This window comes from Triplophysa rosa, linkage group LG4 (genome assembly GCF_024868665.1).
Source record: "Triplophysa rosa linkage group LG4, Trosa_1v2, whole genome shotgun sequence".
Lineage (NCBI taxonomy): Eukaryota > Metazoa > Chordata > Actinopteri > Cypriniformes > Nemacheilidae > Triplophysa > Triplophysa rosa.
In genome coordinates this window covers 24,091,090-24,118,453 of record NC_079893.1, presented here as the reverse complement: position 1 = coordinate 24,118,453, position 27,364 = coordinate 24,091,090, and the positions used below count along the sequence as shown (strand labels likewise).

The 27,364-nt window shown below is 37.4% G+C and overlaps 3 protein-coding genes across 9 annotated transcripts in view; 2 read left to right on the top strand and 1 right to left on the bottom strand.

The window, feature by feature from the left end:
* The first annotated feature begins 1,323 nt into the window (after window positions 1-1,323).
* cabp2a (calcium binding protein 2a) lies at window positions 1,324-6,301 on the top strand. Its single transcript, XM_057330716.1, is given in 7 exon segments — window positions 1,324-1,680; window positions 2,002-2,196; window positions 2,198-2,221; window positions 4,400-4,430; window positions 4,815-4,949; window positions 5,470-5,579; window positions 6,122-6,301. Coding segments are annotated over 7 exon segments (687 nt in total). The 5' UTR covers window positions 1,324-1,638; the 3' UTR covers window positions 6,272-6,301.
* Window positions 6,302-6,311: 10 nt separating this feature from the next.
* Window positions 6,312-11,827, bottom strand: slc43a3a (solute carrier family 43 member 3a). Of its 2 annotated transcripts, XM_057330714.1 has the most exons (12): window positions 11,490-11,827; window positions 11,274-11,403; window positions 10,472-10,518; window positions 10,276-10,352; window positions 10,120-10,212; window positions 9,865-10,004; window positions 9,061-9,194; window positions 8,796-8,936; window positions 8,529-8,636; window positions 8,256-8,442; window positions 8,018-8,135; window positions 6,312-7,628 (listed from the first exon to the last, which is right to left on the bottom strand). In XM_057330714.1, exons 1-12 carry the CDS (start codon window positions 11,677-11,679, stop codon window positions 7,485-7,487), a joined length of 1,509 nt encoding a protein of 502 aa, XP_057186697.1. In that variant the 5' UTR covers window positions 11,680-11,827; the 3' UTR covers window positions 6,312-7,484. The 2 variants fall into 2 exon arrangements, with proteins under 2 accessions (XP_057186697.1, XP_057186698.1); XM_057330715.1 differs by lacking the exon at window positions 10,120-10,212.
* Window positions 11,828-18,469: 6,642 nt separating this feature from the next.
* ctnnd1 (catenin (cadherin-associated protein), delta 1) overlaps window positions 18,470-27,364 on the top strand; it is a 32,225-nt gene continuing 23,330 nt past the window's right edge. For 4 of the 6 annotated variants that reach the window (XM_057330712.1, XM_057330709.1, XM_057330710.1 and 1 more), the window contains exon 1: window positions 18,528-18,879. The gene's annotated coding sequence lies outside the window, so the exon portion shown is untranslated. Of the gene's footprint in view, window positions 18,880-27,364 lie in introns of all 6 variants that reach the window. The other 2 variants (XM_057330708.1, XM_057330713.1) reach the window with 2 other exon arrangements.

Genomic DNA, 27,364 nt, shown 5'->3' with positions numbered 1-27,364 from the left:
TGTCCATAAATTACGAGAGTGCATAAATTATATTGTGCTTACTGTCACTGTCCCGCCAGCGGGACACCTACATTTACTTCAATATTTTGCATGTAAATTCTTATCTTATCATGACAAACATTATATCTTTGGAAAAGTCTAAGACTCTATAATACATATTTCTTCAGTGTTTTACTAAATCCATTATGTAGGAAGAGTAATTCATTCATAAATGAGAATTGATTCATAAATTAGTGTGCATCAAAAATATAGTTTCATATATACAGTATATTTGTATATAATATGTTTTTTGTTTTCATTTTGTTCACAAGTCCCTGTCCATTTGTATTTGTTCATTGTGTCTGTTTATTGAAAAATATAAAAAGTGAAAAATATTTATAGATTTTTTGTGGCGTCAAACCAAGCATTGGCAAACCTAGGTGGCCCCCTAGTGGATTTTAGTGGTAGAGCAGCAAAAAGACCCACAAAATGGTCAATTTTTATTATAACAAGATCAAACTTGACACAACACTTGGAGGACTTGGGACTATAACATATTTCATTTTTAGGCTGAAACAAGAAAATTTGATGTTTTATTTTAGTAAGTAAAGAAAAAAGTAAAATGTAATATTTTTATATATTCTCATAGCAAAAAACTTAAACTAAAATAACTTTTTTTCTTTCTTTTTTGTGATTTTTCTTTAGAAATAAAATCTGCAATTTGTTTTCTTTCAAATGAGACCAACCTTAGGTCTATACTCCAAAAAATTCATGAGTTACAAGCATTTTTGTTGCAACACTGCATTTTCGTGTGTAGGCTCAAAAAGGGCAGTTAAATAGTTTTTCTATGGCCGAGACTGGCCTGACTATCGTGAATCTATTCATCTGTCCTCTCGTTCGCTCATCACCCTTCTAAAGACCATCTGATGACTTTCTACCTTTTCTCTCTTTCTACAATCCAACAGTTTCTCATCAACACTGCCAGCTGCATTCCACTTTCAATGTAATCTGGAATGTTAAGGATTATGAAGGCCTTTCTCACCCTTGACTGTCTCATCTCTCTCTCTCTCTCTCTCTCTCTCTCTCTCTCTCTCTCTCTCTCTCTCTCTCTCTCTCTCTCTCTCTCTCTCTCTCTCTCTCTTCTCTCTCTCTCTCTCTCTCTCTCTCTCTCTCTCTCTCTCTCTCTCTCTCTCTCTCTCTCTCTCTCTCTCTCTCTCTCTCACTCACTCACTCACTCTCGATCAAGGTAGAAGGATTGAGAATAGAAGAGAGAAAGAGAGAGAGAGAGAGAGAGAGAGAGAGAGAGAGAGAGAGAGAGAGAGAGAGAGAGAGAGAGAGAGAATGTACAACAGATGCATCATGGAAAATGAGAGAATAGGGATTAGCGTGTACTGAATAAACTGCTGGCTGAAGAAACAGGTCTCGCTGCTCCAAATACATCCTGTACATTAGACTGTTTTAGTGGTATTAACATCACTACCCCTCATCTCTGCTATATGCGGCTCCGCCCATTCTTGGGACAAGGATGGGGTTCGCGTTTGGTGTTAAATCTTATGTAATGTCTGAGCGCAGGAACCGTGAGTGAGCGATGGGGGGAGGCAGGGGGAGGCACGGAAAAGGAAAGAAAGTGTTGGAGCAGAGAGAAGTAGAGGAACGCAAATGATGGGAGCAAAGCCATCGAAAAGAAGCAGCATGAAGAAGGTAAGAAAGTCTTTTTAAATGGTGAAATGTGCAGAGAGGACATAGATCGAGTTTTGTTTTGTAGAGGTTGTAGAGTTGGACTTTGATTCACTTTGGCTAGAATAGGTTTACATATTTATGGTCTAGTTCTATGTGTGTTGAACAAAATGTAATTTACACATTTTAGCTTTGTGTGATTAACATCTAAATAAACTAGTTTTAGCTAAATTTAAAGATTGTTTATTGATTTAATAACGTCACAAGAACTCATTTTGAGGGCCAGATGATCAGGAATTGTATGATCACATAGATCGATGCATAATGAAATGGTTCCACGCATAGGGGGTCCTACCCATGGAGGGCAGCAGAGTGCCACCTCCAGCTGACGTGTTAGGGGGCAGTGGTGACGCTGCAGCGGAGGATGAGGATGATGAAGAGTTAGGGGAAAGGAGGCAGTTTGACGAGCCCATATGTGCTTTGGTTCAGAACTGTACTGTCCTGCATAACATCGTGGGCCCCGCCTGCATTTTTCTCCGGGCAGAGCTTCGCTCACGCTCAGCTCGTATGTACACGCACTTACCTTTCTCGAGACCCACAGAAATTGACAAGCACCACCAAACATCATATCTCTTGTGCATCTTATGTCCTGTTAACCTGTGTTGAGTCAAGTCCCATAATCCCCTCCATCATTTCCTCCATCACTTCCTTAAAGTGATAGTTCACCCAAAAATGAACATTCTGTCTGTGAATGGGTGATGGTTAACCATATTCTTCAAAATAAATTATTTTGTGTTCTGCGGAAGAAAGAAAGCCAAATAGGTTTGAAATGACAAGAGGGTGAGTAAAGGATGACAGAATTTGTATTTTGGGGTGAATTATCACTTTAAAGTCCCATCACCTGCCACACTTTTATTGGAGGATGCTGTATCATCGTCCACCAATCATCTGTCAGTGTGAGTCCTTGTTATCAATGGAAGACTTCTATGGAATCTTAAGTCATGCAATAGAGAATGTGAGAGCAACCAATCCAAGTTTGTTTCATTTAATCTGTTCTACATCCTGGGATGATTCGTCACATGCAAATACATGTAAATACATACACTTGGACAAAACTTTATATTTATTGGAGAGAAGTAATGGAAAGGCTTTTTATATTTAAATATATGTAATATGACAATGGTAAAATGGGTTTGAAAAATAGTGTATAGTGTAGTACAGCGTACAGGGTACTTTTTTTACCTATTTTGCAAGACAAGATAAAGACAGTAATGGTGTGGAAATTTAATCAGAATCATATTTAATTTCAATGGGACGTTGACAGTTCTATCAACATCATCTTTCCAGCATCAGGCATCATCTTCGAGATTTTTCGGTATGAGGACAAAAAAATATATAGTTTGATAGTTCTTTATATAATGTTTCAAATTGATGTCGGCTGTCTCTTATTCACCGAATTTAGAGTAGCATGTGATAAATACATACAGTACTGTGCAAAAGTCTTAGGGCACCATTATATTTCAGTGGGGTTTAAGAAAAGGAATAGTAAGCATTTGTCATTTTTTTCTCAGTCTTCTTATTAAACTACAACTAGAAAAAAACAGGATTTTTAATGTAGTATTAAAACATCAAAACAAACAGCTTCTATAGGATAAGTCGATTAAACTTGAGCAATTAAAGGCACCTGGCTTTATTGAATCTAAATGTAAAGAAATTGTATTCTAATCTAATTATTTCTGGACAGTCTCCCCAAAATAGTTCAGGGTGTGCTTAGTGCCAAGGAAGGTAACACTAAATAGGGACTTTTCCTGAGGAATCCCTGTATGTTAGGTTTGTATCTTTATAAAGACAAAAAATAAATTGTCATTAAAACACATGTTAAAACGTGAAGATGTATAAAAGTTGCATGTTATAATGGATATGAGTCCAAATGGATTGAACTCCGTTCAACTCTATTTGTTGCCTGGCAACCCATACCCTTGTAATCTGTTAACTGTAGTGACCCCATCAGACTGCTGCTTGCATCACACTTGCCGATTCATGGTAGTAATCAGCCTAAATACTCGCCAGCTGTGGGAATATGTTCTGGATGACCACTGCCAAAACACAGATCTAAATCAATCTGCCATTTGTTATTATCTTACTTATGTAATGTGTAAATTTGGTTTTAGGGATGGGAGATTTCTGCTTGTTAACTTGTTCATATTTGGATGGAGTTATGCTGTGCATTGATGTTTTGACTGAATTTCCATAACTAGAAATCCTTGATTAAACACAAAAGCCTGTCTATCCTGAAAACCTAAAATACAGTCCATGATAGCATAACACTTGTGTCAAACTAGATATACAGTTCAAGCCTCACGCAATAACTCAGCATATTACTAAAATTGTTTGGTTATGTTGTGTGGGGCGACACGACAGGTGTGGTTGAGGTTTGCTGTTCCAATGTACTGTATAAACCTGTCTTTTGAGACCATTTTTATTACATTTCAAGAAGCACAGTCGAAATGCAAAGCAGATCTTGAAATGTTTGCATGATTTATGTTATTAAAAGACATAAAAAGCTCATATAATAAATTAACAAAATGTTTAGTTGGGTAACCCAATTTATGGCTAAATCTACGCCACAATATATTGGGAGTTATTTTTATTTTTTTAACCATTTATCACGTAACATCCAGTATGTATGTATTTGTTCACTGTTTGTCTCTGTATGTTTCTTTGAAACCTACAATCATTACAGGACAGGGATCTACGTCCAGAGGAAATTGAAGGTATTGAGAAATATCCAACATCACTGATGCATTTTATGTTGTTGACTAACCTTACCCACCAACCAAAATAGTATTGACTCCTTTCCTTCCATCCCAATTGCCTTTCTCTATTTATTTGTCTGTATCTACCCACCGTGTCAACACACATTTAAAAGGATAGTTCACCTGAAAAAAAATATTTAAACAATTCTGTTATCTCCATTTGTGTTCCCCAGCAGAAAGAATAAACAGGAGCTACTAGTTGGGAATGAGAGTGAAAATGAGTGTGAATTGTCCCTTTAACAAATGGTAGTGGTCTCTGTACCTTTATCCCTCAGAATCCTCTCGCTAGACTTTAGATATTGATTTCAACACACTAAAGAAGATTCCCTCTTCTTTATTCAGAGCTGAAGGAAGCCTTCAGAGAGTTTGACAAAGATAAAGATGGCTTCATTAGCTGTAAGGATCTGGGCGAGTGTATGAGGACGATGGGATACATGCCCACAGAGATGGAGCTGATTGAACTCAGTCAGCAGATCTGTAAGACTTGCATTTATTCATATTCAAAGAGATTAAAGGAGTTACGTGACACGGCTAAAACAAATATTATCGATTGTTTTAGATGTAATGCAATGTGTATACACGATTTAAGGTTTAAAACGCTGTATTTTCCACATACCGTGCATGTTTGTATCTCCTCTTTGCCCCGCCACGCGCGGACTTTTAACAAAGCTCATGGCTCTGAAAAGCGAGGTGTGCTATGATTGGCCAGTTAACGGAAATGTAACGCCTCTTACCATATTTGGAACATCAGGTTTCAAAGCAATTGTACTGACAGGTGCGCCCACCTTACTTACATATACATTTGGGCGGTCTTAGTCAACTCATACCACGAACTGACATAGATTTGTGGGGGTGTGGTTACACGAGGCGTTTCAGGCAGGTCGCTTTTAGATAGAATGCATGTTTTATTCCGACACTTTAATTTTTGCAATTTTACGTGTCTTTACCAGGTTTTAAGGTAAAACGTGATACTTACACAAACATCTTTGTCCACTAGGTGGCGGAAGAGTCGACTTTGAGGACTTCGTAGATCTGATGGGACCAAAGATGTTGGCAGAGACAGCAGACATGATCGGGGTGAAAGAATTGAGAGAAGCTTTTAGAGAGGTTGGTGTTTCGTGCTACTGAGTAAAGCATTGTTTACATTTTGTGTTTAGCACATCTAATACTAAACACTTTTATAGACGGTTTCAGCGGCAACAACAACCGTTATGTGGCCCAAACTTATAACTTCCGGTAGTCCTACGCAAAAGAAGCAATAACTGTTGAGTAGTACAATTCATATACAATAAAATATTAACATAAATGAATATTAATATAAATTGTTATATTACTAGCCAGAACGATAACCAGACACAGACTGTTGTCATTTTAGTGACCTAGAAATAATGCAGAATTTTAAATATTGCTTATTTGTTTTATGTTATATTTTCTTTAAAAATGTATCAAAACTTATTTCCATATTTAAATGGATTTTGAATCTCAGATTTTCAATGTGGTATTAGACTTGAACACTATAAAGGGTCTCTTTATGAAACCATCATGTAGATAAAACATTGCTCTTCCTTTACGTTGTGAACTGGTGGACACATATGGATGCATTTATTAATTTTATGTCACAAACTTCCTTTTAAACACTTTTCTCTCAGTTTGACTCTAATGGCGATGGTCAGATCAGTCTGGCTGAACTAAGGGAAGCCATGAAGAAACTGATGGGAGAGCAGCTTAACCACAGAGAGATTGATGAAATCCTCAGGGATGTTGACCTCAATGGAGATGGGCTGGTCGACTTTGAGTAGAGTAGTCCTCTATGGCACCTAAAATAAATATCTGAGATCAAATGAGTTGTAGGCCCGAATGCCAGTGATCACAGTTTAGTCTGAGATAACATAATGAACTCAAACTAGTCTAAACCTAAAACATGCCCATCCTTTATTATGGATAAGGGTTTAAAGTTGCATATTTTTCACCTAAAGCAGCATTTAATTTTATGCATGAACAGCTAAACCTATTTTTTATCTTTCCCTTCACAGAGTTTGTGCGAATGATGTCTCGCTAACTTTGAGAATGTACGAAAAAGGGAGTTGTGAGAAGTGTAATGCAGTACATATTTTTTAAATAAAAACCTTGTAATTGCTACTTATTTAAACCATAGTGCTTTTCCAAAAGACCTTTTTCATACACTTGCTTGTTTTGATGACAAAGGGGGAAAGTGTTCCATAAATCTTTTATTCATTCATGTTTTTCCCAAATTTTCAATGATGTAAACTATGACTTAAAATAAGACCATACAAATCAGACTGTAGACCAAAACAAATCAATAAAAAAATTCATCTAGTGCAAACCATAGCCTGCAGCATGTTTTCTGTCAAATCTTTACATAAAATTCTTGATCAGTCAACTGAATGCACTTTTTTGAACCTGTGAGATGCATTGTGGGATGGCACGCAGCGGCAGTAATCAATCAGTATTATTTGTTTCGGACAGCAGGCCATTGGCTAATTAACACAGCTTTCAAACTCCATGATGGTTCGAAAGCTGTGTTAATGCTTTCCCAGTAAAGGAAGGGTTATTAGCATTCCTCCTGATGCACAATTGGCTATCACACAACATTTTTTGGAGCTCTTTTAGGACCCATGTCTCTGAATCCCATTTCACCATAAGATATGTTCCATTATTGTGTGTAAACCAATGTTTTTTTTCTAAATATTGCTCTGTTCATTAACAACAAAGTAATAAACTTTTATTGTATTTAATTGTAGTTTCTGCACTGATAAAGGTTGTAAATATTTAATAATTAAATTACATTTTATTAAATTATATTACATTTCTGGCTATCACGTTTCATTTCTGAGTTTTTTTTATCTTTAGAAAGACAGTGGTGATACAAAGTAATGTGAATGCATAATTTTAAATGTTTTCCTTTTGTCATTTTACAAAATACCTAGATAGATAGATAGATATGCATAATCATATCACAAGTACTCCTATGTGTTAAAGCCATGATTTAAGTTAATACATTGATGTTTCTGTTATTGAGGACTCTGACATGCTCTTTAAGTTCTCTCTCTGTTTTGTCAGCTCTCTGCAGCGAAGGAAAACATTAAGAGGGTGTATGAAGGCCAGTAGAGTCAGGACAGTTAATATGATGTTCACCTACAAAGAGAAATACAGAGATACAGGCTACTTACAAAGTGCATAGAAAGTCAAAGTATTGTGGCAAATTTACACATGAGCAAATTGGGAATGTAGGAAATGTATAGTAAATGTATAGTAAGAAAAATTACAATGGTAGTCAAAAGTGCCCCAGAACTGTTGCTTTCCTAAATTCTTCAAAATATCTTCTTTTGTGTTCAACAAAACAAAGAAATTTACAAAGCAGTTTTCCTACTATGGTAGTCAATGGTGGCCAAGAACTGTTTGGTTACAAGCATTCTTCCAAATATCTTTCTCTGTGTTCATTAGAACTAAGAAATGTATACAGATTTGGAACAACTCGAGGGGGTAAAAAGGCAGAATTTTTGGGTGAACGGTTCCTTCCTTACATAAAAGGGATCTCCAAGAACTGTGCTGAGAGCAAAGCATGGATACTGTAGCAAAGACACCATGGCAGACAGAGACATCACCAGACCATATAGCTTTCCAAAATGATGGGCAGGAAACCTGTGAGAAATTCACATTTGTTGCACTGAATTCCACTCAATTACAATTTATTCAATTTATTTATTCAATTTACAATGAGCTCCAGACTGCACTACCTTTCATAAACTTCTATTAACTTACGCTATACTGATGAATGCAGCATTGCCTCCATATAAAAAGGAACGGTTGAGGACCTGAAGGATGAAGGTGAGATACTGGATAGGGAGGAGGGGAACGCTGGCAAAGATGGAAAACAGGAGGCACTGGAGGGAGGTGAGGAGGAGAGACAGAATGGAGGAGCGCAGGTCTGCTTCTCGTTCTGACAGGCCTACAAAATGATGATGAAGAAACCTTTATCTTTGGTAGATAATGTGTCAATAAAAGGTTGGATCTTGCATGTCTTGGTCAACTGACCTGGAGCTAGTGGTCTTCTTCTGTGTCTGTCCATTAGAAGGCCATTCCAGGGAGCGCAGAGAACTCCACAAAGTTGAGTGAAGGCAAACGCATTGGTGTACTGACTCACTGAGAAAGAAAAATCATGGATGGCCTTTGTCAACTTGCTTTTAGTCTGTAACAAAATGAGGTTTTGATGCTTTTCCTTCGTGACCTTTAACTATAAAAATCTACACACATTCCTCCCATAATGAAAGATGAATAAATTTGCAATTTAATTGAAAATACCAGTAACTGGGTCTTGATCGGCCAGTCTGTTCAGCATTGGATTCAGAGTCCCAATGAAGAAATAATGTCGAAGTTGCATGACTGACAGCCATACCAGATGCCACAAGAAGAACCAGGACAAAACACAGCTCTTTAAGCTCACTATAAAAAAGAAGACAATGTGATTTTAGGTGCCCTAATTGCTCCATATTTCATTTTAAACCATTAAAAGGAAATTTTCAGTAGCCAATGTATCGTATTCTGCAGTATGGTGGCAGACTAGTACCTTTCTCAGAGTTGTCTGGCGAGTCTGCAGTCTCCAGTGGCTCATCATCTTCACATCCACCTTTATCTAAACTCTGTTCTCGCTCTGCCTCGTATTCTTCAACATTGTAGTTGTTTGATTTGGCACAGCTCAGGCTAAAAAGCAAAACAATATCACATATGAGTCATTTTAAGAATATGAATTGTGTATGATATATTTAGCCTATTAAATTTGCTAACTATAAAAATTGCTTTATTTAAACATACAGTATAGCAATGAAATCATGGTTACTTTATGGAATTTCAGTATATACATGGTACTGAAATGTACTTTGATATTTACATAGTACATATTATAGTAGGTCAAGGGTCCTATACCATGGTATAATCTGATACCACGGCCAAAAACTAAATACGTAGAAGTACCATAGTGTTTTTATATGTTTTTATGTAGGGCTGTCAAACGATTAATCGTGATTAATCGCATTCAGAATAAAAGTTTGTGTTTACATAATATATGTCTGTTTACTGTGCATATTAATTTTGTGTTTATAAACGCAAACACACACAAAATAAATGTTTATATATCATTTAAATTATTGGTAATATAAATAAATGTCTAAATATTTCCTAAATGTATGTGTATGTTTTTGTGTTTATAAATACAAAATGAATATGCACAGTAGTACACATACATATATTATGTAAACACAAACTTTTATTCTGGATGCGATTAATCGTGATTAATTGTTTGGCAACCCTAATGTGTGTGTGTGTGCGTGTTACACATAAGAAACAATAGCCTACTATAAATAAATTCACTGACCCATACGTGTAGTTCTCTGGGACTGGATAGGGAATGTGTGACTTCGGCATGAGAAAGACAGTCCGGAGGAGATGAATGACATTACAAGCTGAGAGGAAGAAAAAAGAGGAGCGAAGAGAAACTCCTCTCTCATACAGCACCTTCAAAAATTATGATTTATATAAATCATGTCATGAATTTCAAAACTGGTCATAGATGTACAAGTAATGAAAATATCAATATAGAGTACCTTACTTACTTAAACGCACCGCTTACCTTAATAATGAGAAAAATAACCGATGAAGAGTCAAAGGCCCCATTATAGATTGTTATAATGGTGGACCTATGAGTATCAAACAGGTTCCCCACCTGTAACATAGACACTCTAAGAGCACAATAAAATTAATCGAATATAATCGTTCATAGACATACCTGCATATTCGTCATTAGAAATAGAATCCCCCCCGCAGCTATGAAGGATAGAGCAGGAAAAAGCAAGAGAGAGAGAGCTGGTTGAGAGGAAAGAAAAGAAAGATTATTTCTGACAAAAATGCTTTGAAAAGTCTGTATGTAATTTTTAGTACATAATAAGCATTGTGTATATAATTCATATAGATTTGGTCTATACCTTCGTTGGATAGTGCCACTAGCAAGGTTCCTGTGGTATAAAGAATTCTACAAAAACATAAAACATACAATCAAGACGAATGTGCAATACTAGGTCATAATTCTGGGTTATAATTGCCTTATGGTGTGTTTGTTAAAGGGATAGCTCACCCAAAAATGAAAATTATGTCATCATTTACTTACCTTCTTGTCAAACCTGTGTGACTTTCTTTCTTTTGCAGAACACAAAAAATATATATTTGAAGAATGTTGGTAACCTAACAACAGCAGTACCCATTGACTTGCATTGGTTTTGTGTCCATAAAATAGAAATGAATGGGTACCGCCATTGTTCGGTTACCAACATTCTTCAAATCTTCAAAAAGTCATACAGGTTTAAAATGACAAGAGGGTGAGTAAATGATGACAGAATTTTCATTATTGAGTGAGCTATTCCTTTTAACAATGACTATTTTGTGATTCAAGTGTTGTGTGTTATTTACTGTGGGCTTCTCTGACATTCATAAACAATGTAAAATGTATAAATGTTATGTACATAAAGCCCCAAAATCATGTTTAAATCAAATCATTTAAGGAAATGATTATTATCCAAAAAGCAACATTTTGTGGTGGTTCAGCTGCTACTTGGACAGCCCTGTTTTTGGAGTCCAGTCAAATCGCCCATGCTGATATCTACTATCTGCTTAAAGCACACCCCCTCACAATCAGATAAACTCCTTGGCTCCGTCGCACAAACAGGGATACGGTTGTGCAGTTAATTCTTGTTTGACCTCTATTTTACATGCTACGGGGGACCAACTCACATTGCCAGAAGCCGCGTTGCCATTGTACCAAAGTGGTCGTAGAAGAATCCATTGGGCAGAGTGAGAAAGTTGTTCATGAACGAGGCAACAGTAAAGACTAATGAGAAATTCTCATCCTGCGGACTGCAATCTAATGAAAAACCAAGCAGGCAAGCACAATGAGGAAAAGCATAATAAAGTGCGGCATATAAAAAATAAGTTGTCAAATAGCCTCACCTGAGTTTTCTCCACTAGTGTTTGTCACATTGACGCACATGTCACTGAAGTAGCCCTCTGACTTCAATACAAACATGAGAGATGCCCAACCAAACACAATGCCAGCGAAACACAAACACTCCAGCAGGCCAGTAGCCAGGGTCAGCTTGTACCTCACCCTCGTTTCCTTACATCCCAGCATCTTCTGCATCCACACGGCTACAGTCAGGAGCACCTCTTGAACTGTTCCCTTGAGTTAGAAGAGTGTGCTGTATATCAACAGCAGTTTGCCTTTATAATCGTTGCACAATATTTGTTTGTAAATGCAACCTCTTTTAATGTAAATTAATCTCTCTTTTTTTTACCTTTGTCACTTTACTCTTACAAATGACCAGAAGAAGAAATGGTTATGTGGTAGAGATAAAACGTTCTGAAGTTGTGCATGCCCGTCTCATGGGAGGGACCTAAAAGATCAACTGTTGAAAACAACATGACATAATATTTAGTGGATACAGAAGTATGGAAGTAGGCAGTGCTTAAAGGGGTCATATGGCGCGAATACGTGTTTTTCTGTGTTTTTGGTGTGTTATAAGTTGCCCATGCATGTACTAGACACGTAAAATTGCACAAATGAAAGTGTGGGAACAAAAGATGCATTCTTATCTAAAAGCGAATGCTCAACCAGACTTGCCTGAAACGCCTCGTGTAACCACACCCCGGCGAATCTACGTAACTTCGTAACATGATTTGACTAAGACCGCCCAAATCTACACGTAGTTAAAGTGGGCGTAATTGTAAATCTCATTGTATCGTCTGTCACTACAATTGCTTTGGAACCTGATGTTCCGAATATGGTAAGAGGCGTTACATTTCCGTGAAAAGCTTGCAGTATTTGACCAATCACTACGCACTGGTGAACTGGCCAATCATAGCACACCTCGCTTTTCAGAGCAATGAGCTTTGTAAAAAATCAGCGCGTTTCAGAGAGGCGGGGCAAAGAGGAGATACAAACATGCACTGTATGTGGAAAATACAGCGTTTTTAAACCTTAAATCGTGTATACACATTGCGTTACATATAAAACAAACAATAATATTCGTTTTAGCTGTGCAATATGACTCCTTTAATTTGTAAATTGCCGAAACAATTGGGGCGTGGCAAATTATGACTCCCCATTCCCCACTAACATTAGGTAGGATTAGGTGTGGGGGAGGGTTTGAGATTAGCTCATCCCCCAGCAATTTCAATGAGGGGAGTCCTAATCTGGCGGGGAGTACAAATTCGGCACCACAATGGTATAGGTTTCCTACACTCCTCTCGCTTTAACGGTGTGTACTACGTAAAATCTGTAAAAAGACATTGTTATGTCGTTTATTTATTTCCTAGTCAATTTATATCTATTATGAAAAAAATGACCAAAATATAACTATTGTATTTTTACAATATTATGTTTTAAATTTGGTTTAAATCTAAAGATTGGGTCAGTGTTGGAACATGCGCGCGCATTCTTTGCACAATTGACTAATCCAGATTACGACATCTGCGCGCACTAATCTCTCTGAAACAACATGATGTTTCCTCATCCAATTTTACAATGGGTAACGTAGATGAGATAATACCATTAATAATACTGATATACACAACACCCGATTTAACGATAAACTAGTGTAAATGTTTCAAATAAACCCATTACGTGGATTCTTTCTCACCCGCAGCAATAATAAAGATGTCATTCGAGTAATTTAAATGTACATAATTCGGAGCTATTTGACCGTAAACCTATTTGATTCTCCGTTAAATTGACTATGTTTGTGTTGATATTATGTACTCACAACTCAAGTTTAATTGACGTGGATGTCAGCCATGTGAAGGACACGTTTTAAATTCCAGTTATGGTGTGCGTGTTCAGCGTTGTAATCTGTGCACGTGTACTAGTGGTGGGCGGATCGATCCTGAAGTATCGATACTGAGATTGTATCGAAAAGGATCGATCCTAACATAAAAATATCGATACTAATGTGTTTTTAGTTTTTACTACTGATTTTATTTATTTACTAATGTAGCTACTAATTGTATAATGAAGAAAAACTATTTCCCATACACCTAGTTTTGCACACGTTGCTCCTCCCTGCCCTGCTGTGTTTTGTAGTCCGCTATCACGTGACTCAGCAGCGCCAAGCGCAAGCACACAGACGCAGCTGCAACCAGCGAAAAGAAGAGGAGCATCGTGTGGCGTTTTATCACCTCGGTGAATAAAAACACTGCGAACTGCGATGTATGGCAGTGGGCCTTTGCGGGTAAAAAGCCAAAGATTGAAAGTACTTTATTGTTTGAGACACAAAGTAAATAAAGTGCTTAAATAATTGTGTGCACTTTGTTTATAAATTCACTTAAAAAAGTGTAATGAAAGGGAAACGTTAATTTGTTCTATTATTTTGTCTAAACATAACACTGAACAAAAACGGAAAAGCAGTTTTAAAATCTTTGTTCTTGAGTAATAATTTTGTGCACTTTGTTTTTTTTTAAAGCTAGAGAAGTAGTACTGGGATAACGAGAAATTGTTTTGTTATATATCGTTTTTCTGTTCTGTTAATCTGTTATTGTTACTATTTTACAGTAATAATTTGGTGCAAAGTTCATGTTTGCAAATTCGATTACAGGAATAAATAACTAAATAAATAGATTTATTTGGTTTAAATGATGTCCAGTGTTTTAACATCTACATGATTAATTAGTCTACAGGCACATTAAGAGCACAAATCACAAAATATCTTAGTGGTCATGAAAATGTGTTCAGATTTAGCATATTAATGATGCATTCATCTGATAAATCATGACATTTCATTTACAGGAAAGTAAATGTAAGTTCAAGTGAATGCTTTTTAAAAGTAAAAAGTATTGGTATCGGTATCGAAATCGGCAATACTGGCCCTGCATTTACTTGGTATCGGATCCATACTAAATTTTACAGTATCGCCCACCACTAACTTGTATGCGCGTTCATCTGCCTGCTAGTTAGTCAAAGGGAATCCTGAAAAAGATAGCTTAGCTAACATTTATTAGAAATGTTCCTAATATTCCATATTACCTACAAGAATGGACCTATTATACACTCAGTGTAGTTTACATTTTACATTTACTTTATGAATCAGTTAATTTAGGAAACAAATATTAATGTTTTAACACATATAGCCAGGCCTATATAATAACAACACAGGGACCAGTAAATGTAAAATTCAGCAGGGATTTATTGATCACCTCAGACAAAAACATCAGATCAATAAGTGCAGGGAATAATAGCAGGTATGCTATCAATATTTAATGTGCGATATCAATGACAAAACAATGTTGAAGACGTTTCAGATAAAAGTCAGTAATCAGTAATTTTGTGCTCAAACGTTAGTTCAAAACAGAGGAACAGTCTGATCGACAAATGTTTCTGTAGCTCAGCTAGAACATTGCAAGAACAGTGCAAGGGTCGTGGGTGCAATGCCCAGGAAAACATACATACTGTATACTGATAAAATGAATACTGTTTAATGCACTGGAATAAAAACGTCTGGTTGTGCATAAATGTGAACGTATAACATAATAGTCAGCTGAAGGAAATGCTCATGAATGCATGCATTATGAATGAGTTAACACTGAGAGGACACTAAATTGACAACATTGATCTATGTAAAGATAAGAGAAACTGTTAGATGTGTGATGCACTGGTGTGTCAACACTTCAAAACGCAACCTCAATCAAAAAGTTTTTAATATAGAGCAAGAAATAATGTTACACAACAGATGTAGTTCTCCAGCATTGATTTATTCTGATTAAATCCACACTTGAATAGCTTCAAGTAGTTTGTGTGTGTCTGAAGGATGTGGTTTCTGAAATATAATAAAGAAAAATAATAATTAGCCTAATACATTCAATAAATCATCACCTTTGAATTAGAAGGTTCTCTTTGACATTTTTTGTCAAAATTGAGTTATTCACATATTCTTGTTGTTCTTTACAATATGTGATGTTTTTTCCTTATGTTGTGTACATTATGGGACTTTTTTTAGAAAATGAAAAGATTTTATTTACAAAATGATATGAAATGCAAAAACCTTGAAGCTTGCTGTCTCAAAACTGCTCAGAGCTTTTCACGTGTGTTGTCTGTTATTTTTGCCATGCCTTGGTTATTTTTTTAGTTTACACACGCATGGGAAATAAAGAGGGAAGGTGTCCATTTTTCATGGGGCAAAATGAAAGAAGCATAAATGGCCACTAGGTGGAGCTCTGGGTAATATAATAGAGTTCATATATTTTTATATGCTAGAGAACAGCAGAATATCACATACATTAATTATATAATAATGTGTGAGATTGCAGTAATCACAGAAGCTTTCTGTCATAATTGTCTATAAAACACACACATTATGAGGTCCATAAATATCAGAATACTCTCACACAAATAAAACAATATTAAATATGCGTATACAAATAAATTAGAAGTGAAATCACACAGGGTGTGAGTGTCTGGTGTACAGTGGCAAATGAAACAACCCGTCACACCTCTAGCTGATATAAAAATGACGCAGTTCTTCAGTGCAAGAGATCAGAGGCCCCAAAACATATAAGGTATATTAAAAATGATTTGTGTAACAAATTTATTTAAATGCCTTTTATAAAATTGTATAACCTATATGTGGGTATAATTCTGAGGAAAATAAACTTTTAAAAACATATTTAGAAAAGCATGGAAATCAAATCAGGCAAATAATCAGTATTTTAAAATATGGTACAATCATTCTGATAATTCTCTCAATGGTTGACAATTTTTTAAATCCCTTTTCTGCATGTAGTAAAAGAAATAGAAACAGAAGTGTGGGAGAGTTTGATGTGTAGGACCTTGCTTGTTTACTATATAGGGTCAAAAACTCGTTTAAATATACTACTGACTAAAAGTCTCACTAGAATTTCAAGAATTTCCTATAGAACACACAAAATTCTTGCTTGTCGACCCTCAGGTCTCATCAGCTATGCTCGATATCTTGACATAGACCCATAGTGCACGTTAGTGTAACGTCCGTTTTATTCTACTATAATTACTATAATAATATAATTCTACTTTTATTCTATACCACCAAGGTATTGGTCTGGCTTTTGTTGAAACTAGTAACTTTGTATTAGCACCTATTGTATTATTGCCTATTGTAGATTGACATATCGCTTATTGCTCCCTGAGTCGCTTTGGATAAAAGCATCTGCTAAATGACAAAATGTAAATAATGAACCAGCAAGCTATAGTATAAAAATAAAAACTGCATAAAATATCCTGGCCGCCCTTATGAGAAAAGCCAGTTCATTTGAGATGCTTTTAATTTGCTTCATTATGGGTATGCTCCTGATGCATAAAGTATTAATCTGTTTCCAATGGGTCAACCAAAGACTCCTCACAACACCGAAAGATACCAGTCAGGAAGCCTGTCTGTACAAGGTCCTGCATTTTAAAATATTTGATAAAGGCTCAGCTGATAAAACTAAAATGAAGCAGGGTGGGGCGGATGTTAGTCGCTACAATGATGGTAAGCCTGCTTTAGCAGTGAAACTGTTCCCTAAACTTGCTGAAGCTAGTTTTGGCAACAAAATGCCCAATGGCTAACAATCCGCCATGTGACCTTTAACCAGCACCATTATTCAAAAATCACATAGAGTTCCCTACACTATATCTGCTGAATGCTTTTGTGTGCCCTGGGGCCAATAGACTGACTGACCTTTGATCCTAACAAGGAGTTTCACTGAAGGTTCGTGTCCTAGCCACTAGAAGGCGTGTAACGTTTGTCAAGCCCTACCCTGAGTCACCTGCTAAGCACATGGGTCCACAAACTCCCTTTCTAGGGAGAGGAATCTTGTGTGTCACACATTCAGGAGGTTCCGATAACTATCATGAAATATAACTGCTTGTGAGTCAATTTAGTCATAAATTACAGTCAGTTATTTCATCTAAAAAAAGATGATGATTATAGGAAATGATGTTTAGGGTAGATTGAAATTTTATGGAACTGTCCTACAGATAATATTTGAACTTTTTCTTCAGAATGTTATTTAGTAGCATAATTTATTAGTGTAGTCCGATACAATGAGATTGATGTAATTTAATTTGATTGGTCTAATGGACCTCTGGTGATCAGATAGAATTTATATAATTCTTCGTAAGCTTTTAATAGGATTTCAAATATCACAGTTTTATCAGGTGGACAATTTAAACTGTGCTGTAAGGACTTGACAAAGACTGGCAATCCACAAGGTACACTATCTATTCTAGAACAGTTAAATATGAACATGATTGGTCAAAATTGACTTTTGTAAGAATTGGCTACACCACACCAGAGGTTGAAATTGGAAACAGAAATCAGCGTTTTTTTTTAATCGAAAATTTGAATGATAAATATTTCAAAATTATGCATGATGCATTTTGTTACTGAAATTAAATACTTTTAAATGGAATTTATGAAGCATTCTAAATGACGTCACAACTGAAGACCTTTGTAAAAACCCGGAGCTTCAAATGAAAAGCAATAGTATGAACAATCACAAATTAACTTTCTATCTTTTTCTGAACACGGACGTGACAATTGCGATAAAACGGCTATGAAATGTTATCATTATGAAATCTACAGTAGTGTTGAACCAATAATGAACAGCTTAATTGCGTTTCAGGAGATTTTTCTTTAACTTCTATTCTCACTGGTAGTTTACACACTCATTAACACTTATCAATTTACACCATATTATAGAATTCGCGCATTTCCGAGCATTAAAATGAAATATCACAAGTTCACAGGTGTAGCAAAGCGCGTTTTTGTCATGAATTTCGTGACGTGAAACCAGTGATCGAATACAAAGATCCCGACAACAAAGAACACAACGAAATATCTACCCCAAAGAGAAGAGGGCGTTTACATGATAAAAAATAAATTTGCAATGAAATTTCGATGCGTTTTCTTTCTCGCTTATTGAAAACTCACCCCTGTCCCCGCCCAGTCGTGTTGGAAAGCTGAACTCCACTTTCACAGGGGAGGGGTCAGACGCTTCACGGTGGGACGACGAGCGAAGAGAGGAGTGAACAAGGGGAGCGAGATAGATTGGTGGGTTTTTGAAAAGAGTGCTTAAATTTGTTCGTCTCAAACAAATTATTTGTTTTATTTCTTTCGAGGAGGCACGTTACAGGCCGCACGATAGACGACGGACTCATAAAATAGGGCAAATGCGTCTGGTGTAGCGTGGGGCTGAAACGCCCAAATATAGAGCAGCAAACGTTTGGAATTACAATCACTTCCTACCGCTTGGAAAATCTGAAACTGGCCATAGAGAAGCCCGTTTCGATAGGCCACGACCTCACATCGGGACTTTAACAAATCCAAAACCAAAGGTAGACAGATTCTATGGAAACTCTTCTGTTTGTTCTGATCTCTCTTGACTTTCTTTGTTGTCCTCCGATTTTCCCCGTTTGGCCTCGTTATTTGGGAGCGTAACAAAGTTAGCCAGCTCTCCATGTTAGCAGGCTAGTGGAGTTAGCAGTCGTGCTAAGCGACACGGCACGAGCGTGAGTTTCATTTGGTGCCGATGATCACAGGGACGAAGGAAGCCTCTGTTTTCCTAAAATTCAAAAAGTTATGCGTAAATGTACAGCACAGTCTTTTTCTGATCTCGTAATACATTCGTGCTAAATAGTATTCTGAGCGGTGCGTTGTTCCCTGTTTTTCCAGGGTGGTTGCGGTCCTGTGATTTTTAAGTTAACGTTACACGGATGATAAAGTTATCTGTTTACTTGCGTGTGTTGTGTGTGGTGTATGTATGCGTATCAGTGTGGTTGTTTTGTATTAACAGTTAATGATGCTGGTGTTGAAGACACGATTTCTATAAATGAATTTAGTTGCGACGAATTCACAATAGTTTATTATTCTCGTTGGAAATCAATTTTGCACCTTCCAGACGGTATAGTAATGTGATATTTGTTATGCGTGTTGTCACAGTGACTTTATATGTGGAATTGAAAGGAAAGAAATTTAATGCAAGGGGGGAGGAATTTTCACTGCAGTAAGGTAACGTTAATGCAGGTCGGGCCCAGGCACACACCTGAGTTTGCGGAAGTTAACCTTTAGAGAACTGTTTCGGAAAAATAATAGTTTTTTGTGACATCGAATGTACTCTGAACTTTTTTAAAATCTGATCTTTAAAAAAAATATTTTAATGACTAAATACGAAAACTCAGTTTGTGGAGATTTATATATTTAGTTAAATGTGTGTTGCATGTGATATTTTACACTAAGAAGCGAATCGGTTTTAAACTATAACTGTTATTGGGTTTACCTGAACCGATCTCCGCTTCGCAGGTGCAGAGATGGCGTCTCTCGTACGTGACTTTGACTCAAACCAGCGGGGGGTTTTTTTCCAGAAGAGGGCGAAATTTGTTTGGATATTTCTCCCTGTATAGGCAATAATCTTTACGTGAAAAGTTTAGGAACCTGTTGAGTGGGTATTTTAGTGGAAGGGTGTGAGTGTGGGGGAAGGGAAAGGCGCGGTTCAGTGTGACTCTCTCATTTACACACATCCCGTGTGAAACAGCAGGTTAACGTTACATACACAGTGCATGATTTACCCCACGACCCGCATGAGACACGGCGTGAGTCACTGTCATTCGGAATCCGATGCTTATCAGAAACATTAAAGCCTCAAAGCGAGAATGTTTGGGGATTTACACACTCGTCTACCTTGACCTGAGAAGGGGACATGCGTGTACTCGCCCGGTTTGAAACGCAGAATAAATGTAAATCCCCCAGTTGATAATCCGAATTAGTAAAGAGTTACTGTAAACTGTAGGTTTAAATGTGCCGTTCAAGATGACTCCTCAGTAGGCGAGTAACCAAATCGCTTGACCGCAGTAATGACCGGCTCTGATGTTAACAGCAGGGTGTGTCTTTCAAAGGCGGAAGGACGCAGCGCTGTTATTTAAAAAGCGCACGACGAGGCTTTTCCCAGCGGTTAGCTCGTTGTACTTTGGATTTTCAAATCCCAGCAAGAGAACAGGGATTCGGTACCTCCTTCTTACCTTTTACCTGGAGTAACGGCCTCTCAGGTTGATGTTTGAAACGTGTTACGTCACCGGCGCTCCCACTTCCGGGTGTGTGGCGCCCGCGGCTGAATGAGCAATAATGGCTGTAATGTTCAGTGGCTGAGTGATGCGTCCAGGCAGAAAGGTCAATAAACCCTTTCTCCAAGCTTGATAGCTTTAACGACGGCCTTCTCAATATGTGTTCGAGCTGTAGCAGCGTATATTGTGCTAAAACGCATTGGGGATCAGTTGGCTGTGTGTACCAAAGTTCACCGAGCTTAGTTTGGAGGCAGGCCAGTGCTGATGGTGTAGTGCTTTGCTTTCAGCCTGAACCGAGTCAGCAGTAACTGAGAAATGCATGCATGCATGAGGAGTGGTAAAATACAAACACTACGAATCAAATATTTTTGAATGACCTAAAGGTGCACTTGTATTGACTTTGTCTCCAAGTCGCCATATAAAGGCACGTTATGCCCCCCTAATGTTTTTCTTCTCATAATCCACATATTTGGAGCAGAAGTCAGCAGCTGTTGTCTGTATCGCCTCCCACATGTATTTGATGGTCATATCGTATGATGTTCGGCTGCCAGCTGCACTCGGTTATATTGCTAGCTTTATTTACTTGTCCTCAATAATGTGTTTAAACTATGTTAAGGTATTATAGCGCTTTGGTGATCTTGTCAGTATCTCAATATGAGTGTTAGCGCTTGGTGTTTAGAGTTTGGATGCTTTATAGCTAAGCTGTCTAATACTTGTGCTATCCCATTAGAGGACACGCATGATTAAGCACCTGACAAATTGAATTACTTGGGTCTAGCGTGGCTTATGCGTAATGCTCCTGTTCCTATCTCTGGTTTGTCCGTCATAAGAGTTCTTTGACATTTAATTATGATGTCAAATGGCCTCGGTGATGCATTCATGATGTCATGTAGGACATTTTTCTCTGTAATCCTGCCAGTGCTCGGGTTGCCCCAGTGGGGTTTGGATACTTGATGAATCATAGATTCTTAATATGGACTGGCATTTGACCAGATGTTGTTTTGTGCCAGGGATGCTAAAGCAAACTGGGTTATGTCTGGTGTGACGCATAGATCAGCAAGGTATGCTTTTTTTAGATATAGTGTACCTGTGGTGTTAAATCATGTTTTTCCCCAAGTTTCAGGTTGTTCTAGGTCAGGCCTATTTAGAGAGTTGTCCCATGACAGTTTTCTCCTTAGGAGAAGAGAACTCCTGCAGCTGGAAGTGTCCTGTGGATGCTTTTTTTGTCACACACATACTGTGTCCGAAAACTGGGAAGTGATTAAGTTTTAATAGTCATTAAATATTTGCTTATCTTTTAAAGAAGAAAAATGGTGCCTGTCAGTCTGAAACTGTAGGGTATATGCATACAAAAACACAGTTGTTATATCTGACATTAGCAGACTGTGCAGCTGCCTTCAGGTATTTTGTGAATTGTTGGTAAACAGTAAACACAGCCAATTAGACATCACACTAACAATGCAACACTACCTTTTCTGTATCGTGTGTTTGATGGTGTCATCAGTGTCGAATTTTTGTGACGGCGTTGGATTTGAATTGACCTGACTTTATTCTGCATACACGTCAAGTATGCTTGCTGTTATAATGTGAATTTTTAATGGGCTTTATTTTGTAATATAACTATCCATTAGCCTGCTTTTTATTGGGCTACTTACTAAACAAATGGTATTAAAATATTGATGAGATATTGTACAATGATGTAAGAATATTGATGCAAGTTTATTTTATTATTGACCGTAAGATGACGCTATAGCATATGAATCTAGAACAGCTACACTGAAAAAGAACCCAGAATTTTTCTTTACAGATTTTCCACATATAATGTAAAAAAACAGTAATGTTACGGAATTTTACTAGGGTTTTTTTTTTTACAGATTTTTCATGTTTTTTTAAATACGGCCAAAAACATAAAATTACTGAAAAGACTGCAAATTTACAGGAAAAATGGGGAAAACATAAAATTACTGAAAAGACTGCAAATTTACAGGAAAAATGGGGAAAACATAAAATTACTGAAAAGGACTGCAAATTTACAGGAAAAATGGGGAAAACGTGTAATTTTACTTTTTTTACAATTTATTTCTGTTGTATTTTCTGGTGTTACGGTGTATGCAAAAAAAAGTTTCATAGGAAAACAGTTAATAGTGCAGATCATTATACATGCTTGATTAACCAAATGCTGTCGTTGACCAATCAGAGTCAAGCATTCCAGAGAGGCCCAACCCTGTTTGGTTTTGCTTTGTGGAATTACTCTGGGGAAAAAAATATTTTTGTCAAATGCTAAGGAAGAATGAGGACATATAGGCCTACATGTCATTGGTAAGAGGACAAAGTAGTGCCATATAAGGAAGAAGGGAAGTGTGTTTTCCAGTTATTTCCAAGCCGATTGACCAATCATGATCAAGCAGTCCTCCTTTGTTCAAAGTTTTGTTACAGTGAAAATCGTATCAGTAGGCTTTGTTGTCCAGATGATGCATGTATCTGTGTAAAACAGTCTGAAATCTGAGTGAGTCATCAGTTACTCATTCATCAATCAGATGCTGAGGGACGGAATGAGGACATACGCATGTCACAGGCAATACAGACAAAGAGCGACATATAAGGAAAAGGGAAGGGAATTGTTTTCCAGTTATTTTCAAACTGAGAGAGAAGCCCAGGCAGGATCTGACATGCCACAATACAGGCTGGAATGTGTGTGTGCGTGCGTGCGTGTGTGTGTGTGTTCGCTCATTCCTGAATTTCTGTGAGAGTCTATTTGCTTTATGGGGAGGGAAGTCAAAGAGAGGTGGAAAGCAGTTTCAGTCGTAGATGAAACTGACTGCTGTGTGTGTGTTTTCAAGGACAATGCAATCATCACACCCACCCACACCCCCCCTGGACCAAAGTCACTACCACATATGCACACCCTGCTGTCCCGCTCTCAAGCGATTCTCTGTAGTGGACACTCTTCCTATTGTTCTGTTAACCAGTAGGCAGACAGCTGCGAATATTTCCTCTCTCGCTCGCTCTCGCTCTCTCGCTCTCTCTCTCTCTCTCTCTCTCTCTCTCTATCGCTCTGTCACCATTTTTGAGGAGTCATGTGTGTAGTTGCGGGTCGAGTTAGTGGCCTGAATCGTCATAGACTACCGTGTTCTTTTACTAAAGGGCGGAGCTTCCCTATGCTGCTGTTTTAATCATTTGGCCTTGGCTTCTGCGTGCTTCCATTTGAAGCATGTATTCATGATAGGGACGGGAGCCACTGTTTGTTTTGGAGATTGTCTTTTTCGCTTTTGGATCGTGCGGTCGCCTTAAAATAGTTTCTGACATGCACGGTAGTTGTGCTGCGCTTGCACTTTGGGAGTGGAGAGGTCTTGAAATTCTCGGTCCAAATTGAGCTTTTGTTTTTGCTGTGGCTGTGTTGTAGACATCGGAAAAAGGCAGATTTATGCAGATATCTTCATAGCCAAGATAAATATATACAGTGGCATGGAGACTGTATTCAGATCCCACTGTTTGGGTGTTTAATTTCTAAACATACATGGAAAAATTAAAAGGGTTTAACAGTATTTTTCACCCAAATTACAACTGTGAATAGAATAGAAATTTCTTGTCATTGTGCAAGCACAATATTGTGCATTCTAAAATTGAAAGTGAATTCTCATACATATTTACAATATTAGAATACCACATACAAGTACAAAATATAAACTGAATAACATGAATAAACCGTATAATGTACAAATAGGCAAATAGCATTAACATCAAAGGTGCAAGGGTGTCGGCAGCATAGATCTTTTCGAATAAATACGATTTTGTGATTCTTGCATGCATTTCCACATGGATGAGTTAAATGTTGATAGAGCTTTTGCTTGTTTGGAAGAGCCGTTCCTTTAAACAGTTATGTCGACGTAACACTTGCATGCAAGTTTGGTTGCCAAAACCTAAAGTGGCTGTAGTCAGTTGCACGTTTGGAATTTTGTTTTAACCTTTCGTGCATCGTAGTAGTTATTTTATAAAAGCACTTGACAATCATTCACTGTAATAAATGATGAATGTGGGCAGGTACAGTAGGCTTAGTTTCTGTTTCACTTTAGATTGACCATAATACCGTTTGTACCTAATCTGGGTTCGTTTACTTCCAAATAGGGCTGCAACTAGGGCTGCAACTAACGATTATTTTGATAATCGATTAGTTTGACGATAATTTTTTTCGATTAATCGGATAAAAATGTAATTACATCTTTTGCTTATAATAAGTAAATCAGATATGGGAAAAGTATACACAACTGAACTCATTAGCCTTCTCCCAAAATGTTGTGAATGTCTCCATAATTAACACACCTGGTGAGTTGATTCAGGTGTGTCATATTAGAAGCAACTGACAATAGTCTCTCCCAAACGTCGGAGCGAGGGGAGGGTCGGCCAAGGAAATATTTTTTTTGTGCCATGAAAAGTGAGATATTTGTCATTCAAATGTAGTGAAGTACAGTAAAAAGTAAACAGAAAAAGTAATAAGTACAAATACTCAAAAAGTGTACTTAAGTACAGTACTCAAGTAAATGTACTTTGTTACCCACCTCTGAACTAAATAAACCACCAAATCAGGGTATTTAGCCTATTATGTACTTTGCAAAGTGCAAACGCCACAAATTGGGTTTTACTAATATAATCTTTAATTTTGTCATTTAAAACAGCTCTCCCCTTTAAACTTTAAAACTACGCAACTTGAAGAGATGCATGCAGAACACGTCGGACTTTAAAACTGCGCACCTCGCGCTGCACGGAGAGACGCACGCACCGAGAGACATGTCTGACTTTAAAACTGCGCAACATGTGCGGCACGGAGAGACACGTCTGACTTTAAAACTGCGTACCTCGCGCTGCACGGAGAGACACGTGACTTTCAAACTGCGCACCTCGCGTTGCACGGAGAGACGCATGCACCGAGAGACACGTCTGACTTTAAAACTGCGTACCTCGCGCTGCACGGAGAGACACGTGTGAGTTTCAAACTGCGCACCTCGTGCAGCACGGAGAGACACGTGTGACTTTAAAACTGCGTACCTCGCGCTGCACGGAGAGACACGTGTGAGTTTCAAACTGCGCACCTCGTGCAGCACGGAGAGACAAGTGTGACTTTAAAACTGCGTACCTCGCGCTGCACGAAGAGATGCATCCACGGAGAACCACGTCTGCATTTAAAACTGCGCAGCTCATCCTGCACGGAGAGACGCATCTAAAATGGTAATTTTAAAAGGGAAGACGCGCTTGATTTATAACTGCGCAGCTCGCAAGTGACGTCACAGACCAACTAATCGATAATGAAATTCGTTGACAACGAATTTCATTATCGATTTTATCGATTAGTTGTTGCAGCCCTGGCTGCAACAAGCGATTATTTGGTAATCAATTAATCTAACGATTATTGGAATGATTATTCGGCTAATCGTTGATTATTTCACAGATTAATCAGTAGGCTTTGATCGATTATTCAGTTTTTGCAATTCATTAAAATATTGAGTTAGACCTATTTTAACTAATAAATAAAACAAGGACATTATTTCAGCTTTTGAAAATAGCTGTGTGAACTTCGAGCCAGCTTCAAAACAGCTGAATGGAGAAATTTCTTCAGGTTTCTGTCTTCCATCAATAGTCAAACAGCTGCTACTTTGTTTTAAATAAGGCAGGGCATTGACACATTTCACAGTTTGATTTTCTAAGCTTGTAATTTTCTTTCCAAGATTCAGTTTGATTCAATATCAATTTATTTGGATATATAAAGTAGGTTCTAGTACATGCTGATTAAAAATGTATAGCTTGAAAGTCACTAAGTCGCTTTGTATAGAAGTGTCTGCTAAATGCATAAATGTAAATGTAAAAAAAGTTTTTTTCTTAAGGAAAAACGCAACTATTGATGTAAAAACTATACAGGGAACCAAGTCCGTACAACGCCATACCATTTATTATTATACAACTTATTTTTATACAACTCCATATACTGTAGATTTTTAAAAAATTATGTTCTAATAATAACTAATGATTCTAAAGACTGATCAGTTACAGGATTTATTTAAGATAAATATAGGCTACCCCAGTTGCAAAAAAAACAATAGAAACCCAATAGAACCCATCAAAGAAATTTGAATGGTTTCCATTGAAATACTATTATAAACAATAAACTTTTTTCATTAAAACCGTTACAAAACTAATTTTTGTAGTGTGTTTTGGGCATTATTCCCACCAATAGAATTCATCACGTACCAATAAACATTAGACCATTATAGTTTCCATTAAAACCAATTAAATTACCATAATCCATGACATTTTCTATGGTTTTTTGGGCAGGGTTCTATTGTTTATTCAGCCGGGACGTTTAATCCTCTTATGCAGGTACAGATGGAGCATTTTAAATTATACACTTCAGCTTCTAAGAGAACATGTTTTTGGGGGGGTCAAGAAAGAACTGCAAAACGCTCGCTCTGTGACTCTGGATGCATTTTAAATTCAATTCACAGTAAGGATAACATTGGTTAATGTGTTTATATGCTAGGCGAAATAGGCGTAAAATGCAAAAATATCTCTGTCGCAATCGTCACAGACTGCTCTGCTAGTTCAGCTTGCATTGGCAAGCGGCATGTTCTTCTATTGCGTTGCCTCTTGAAGGGTAGTCTTGCTAGAGTGCCCCGCAGGTCAAACCACGTTATTGCGGGCCCTTAAAGGGGTGCTGCAACAGTGTGTCATGCATTCTGACTTCTTTACAATGTTAAACGTGCTGTCTTCTCAT

Excerpts from the sequence above, each read along its gene's own strand:
- slc43a3a (XM_057330714.1), bottom strand. The coding sequence starts at position 11,679 with ATGCAGAAGATGCTGGGATGTAAGGAAACGAGGGTGAGGTACAAGCTG. Across the intron at positions 11,404-11,489 it reads CACTAGTGGAGAAAACTCAG|ATTGCAGTCCGCAGGATGAG; the intron begins GTGAGGCTATTT and ends GTTTTTCATTAG. Across the intron at positions 10,005-10,119 it reads TTATTTTTCTCATTATTAAG|GTGCTGTATGAGAGAGGAGT; the intron begins GTAAGCGGTGCG and ends TAATTTTTGAAG.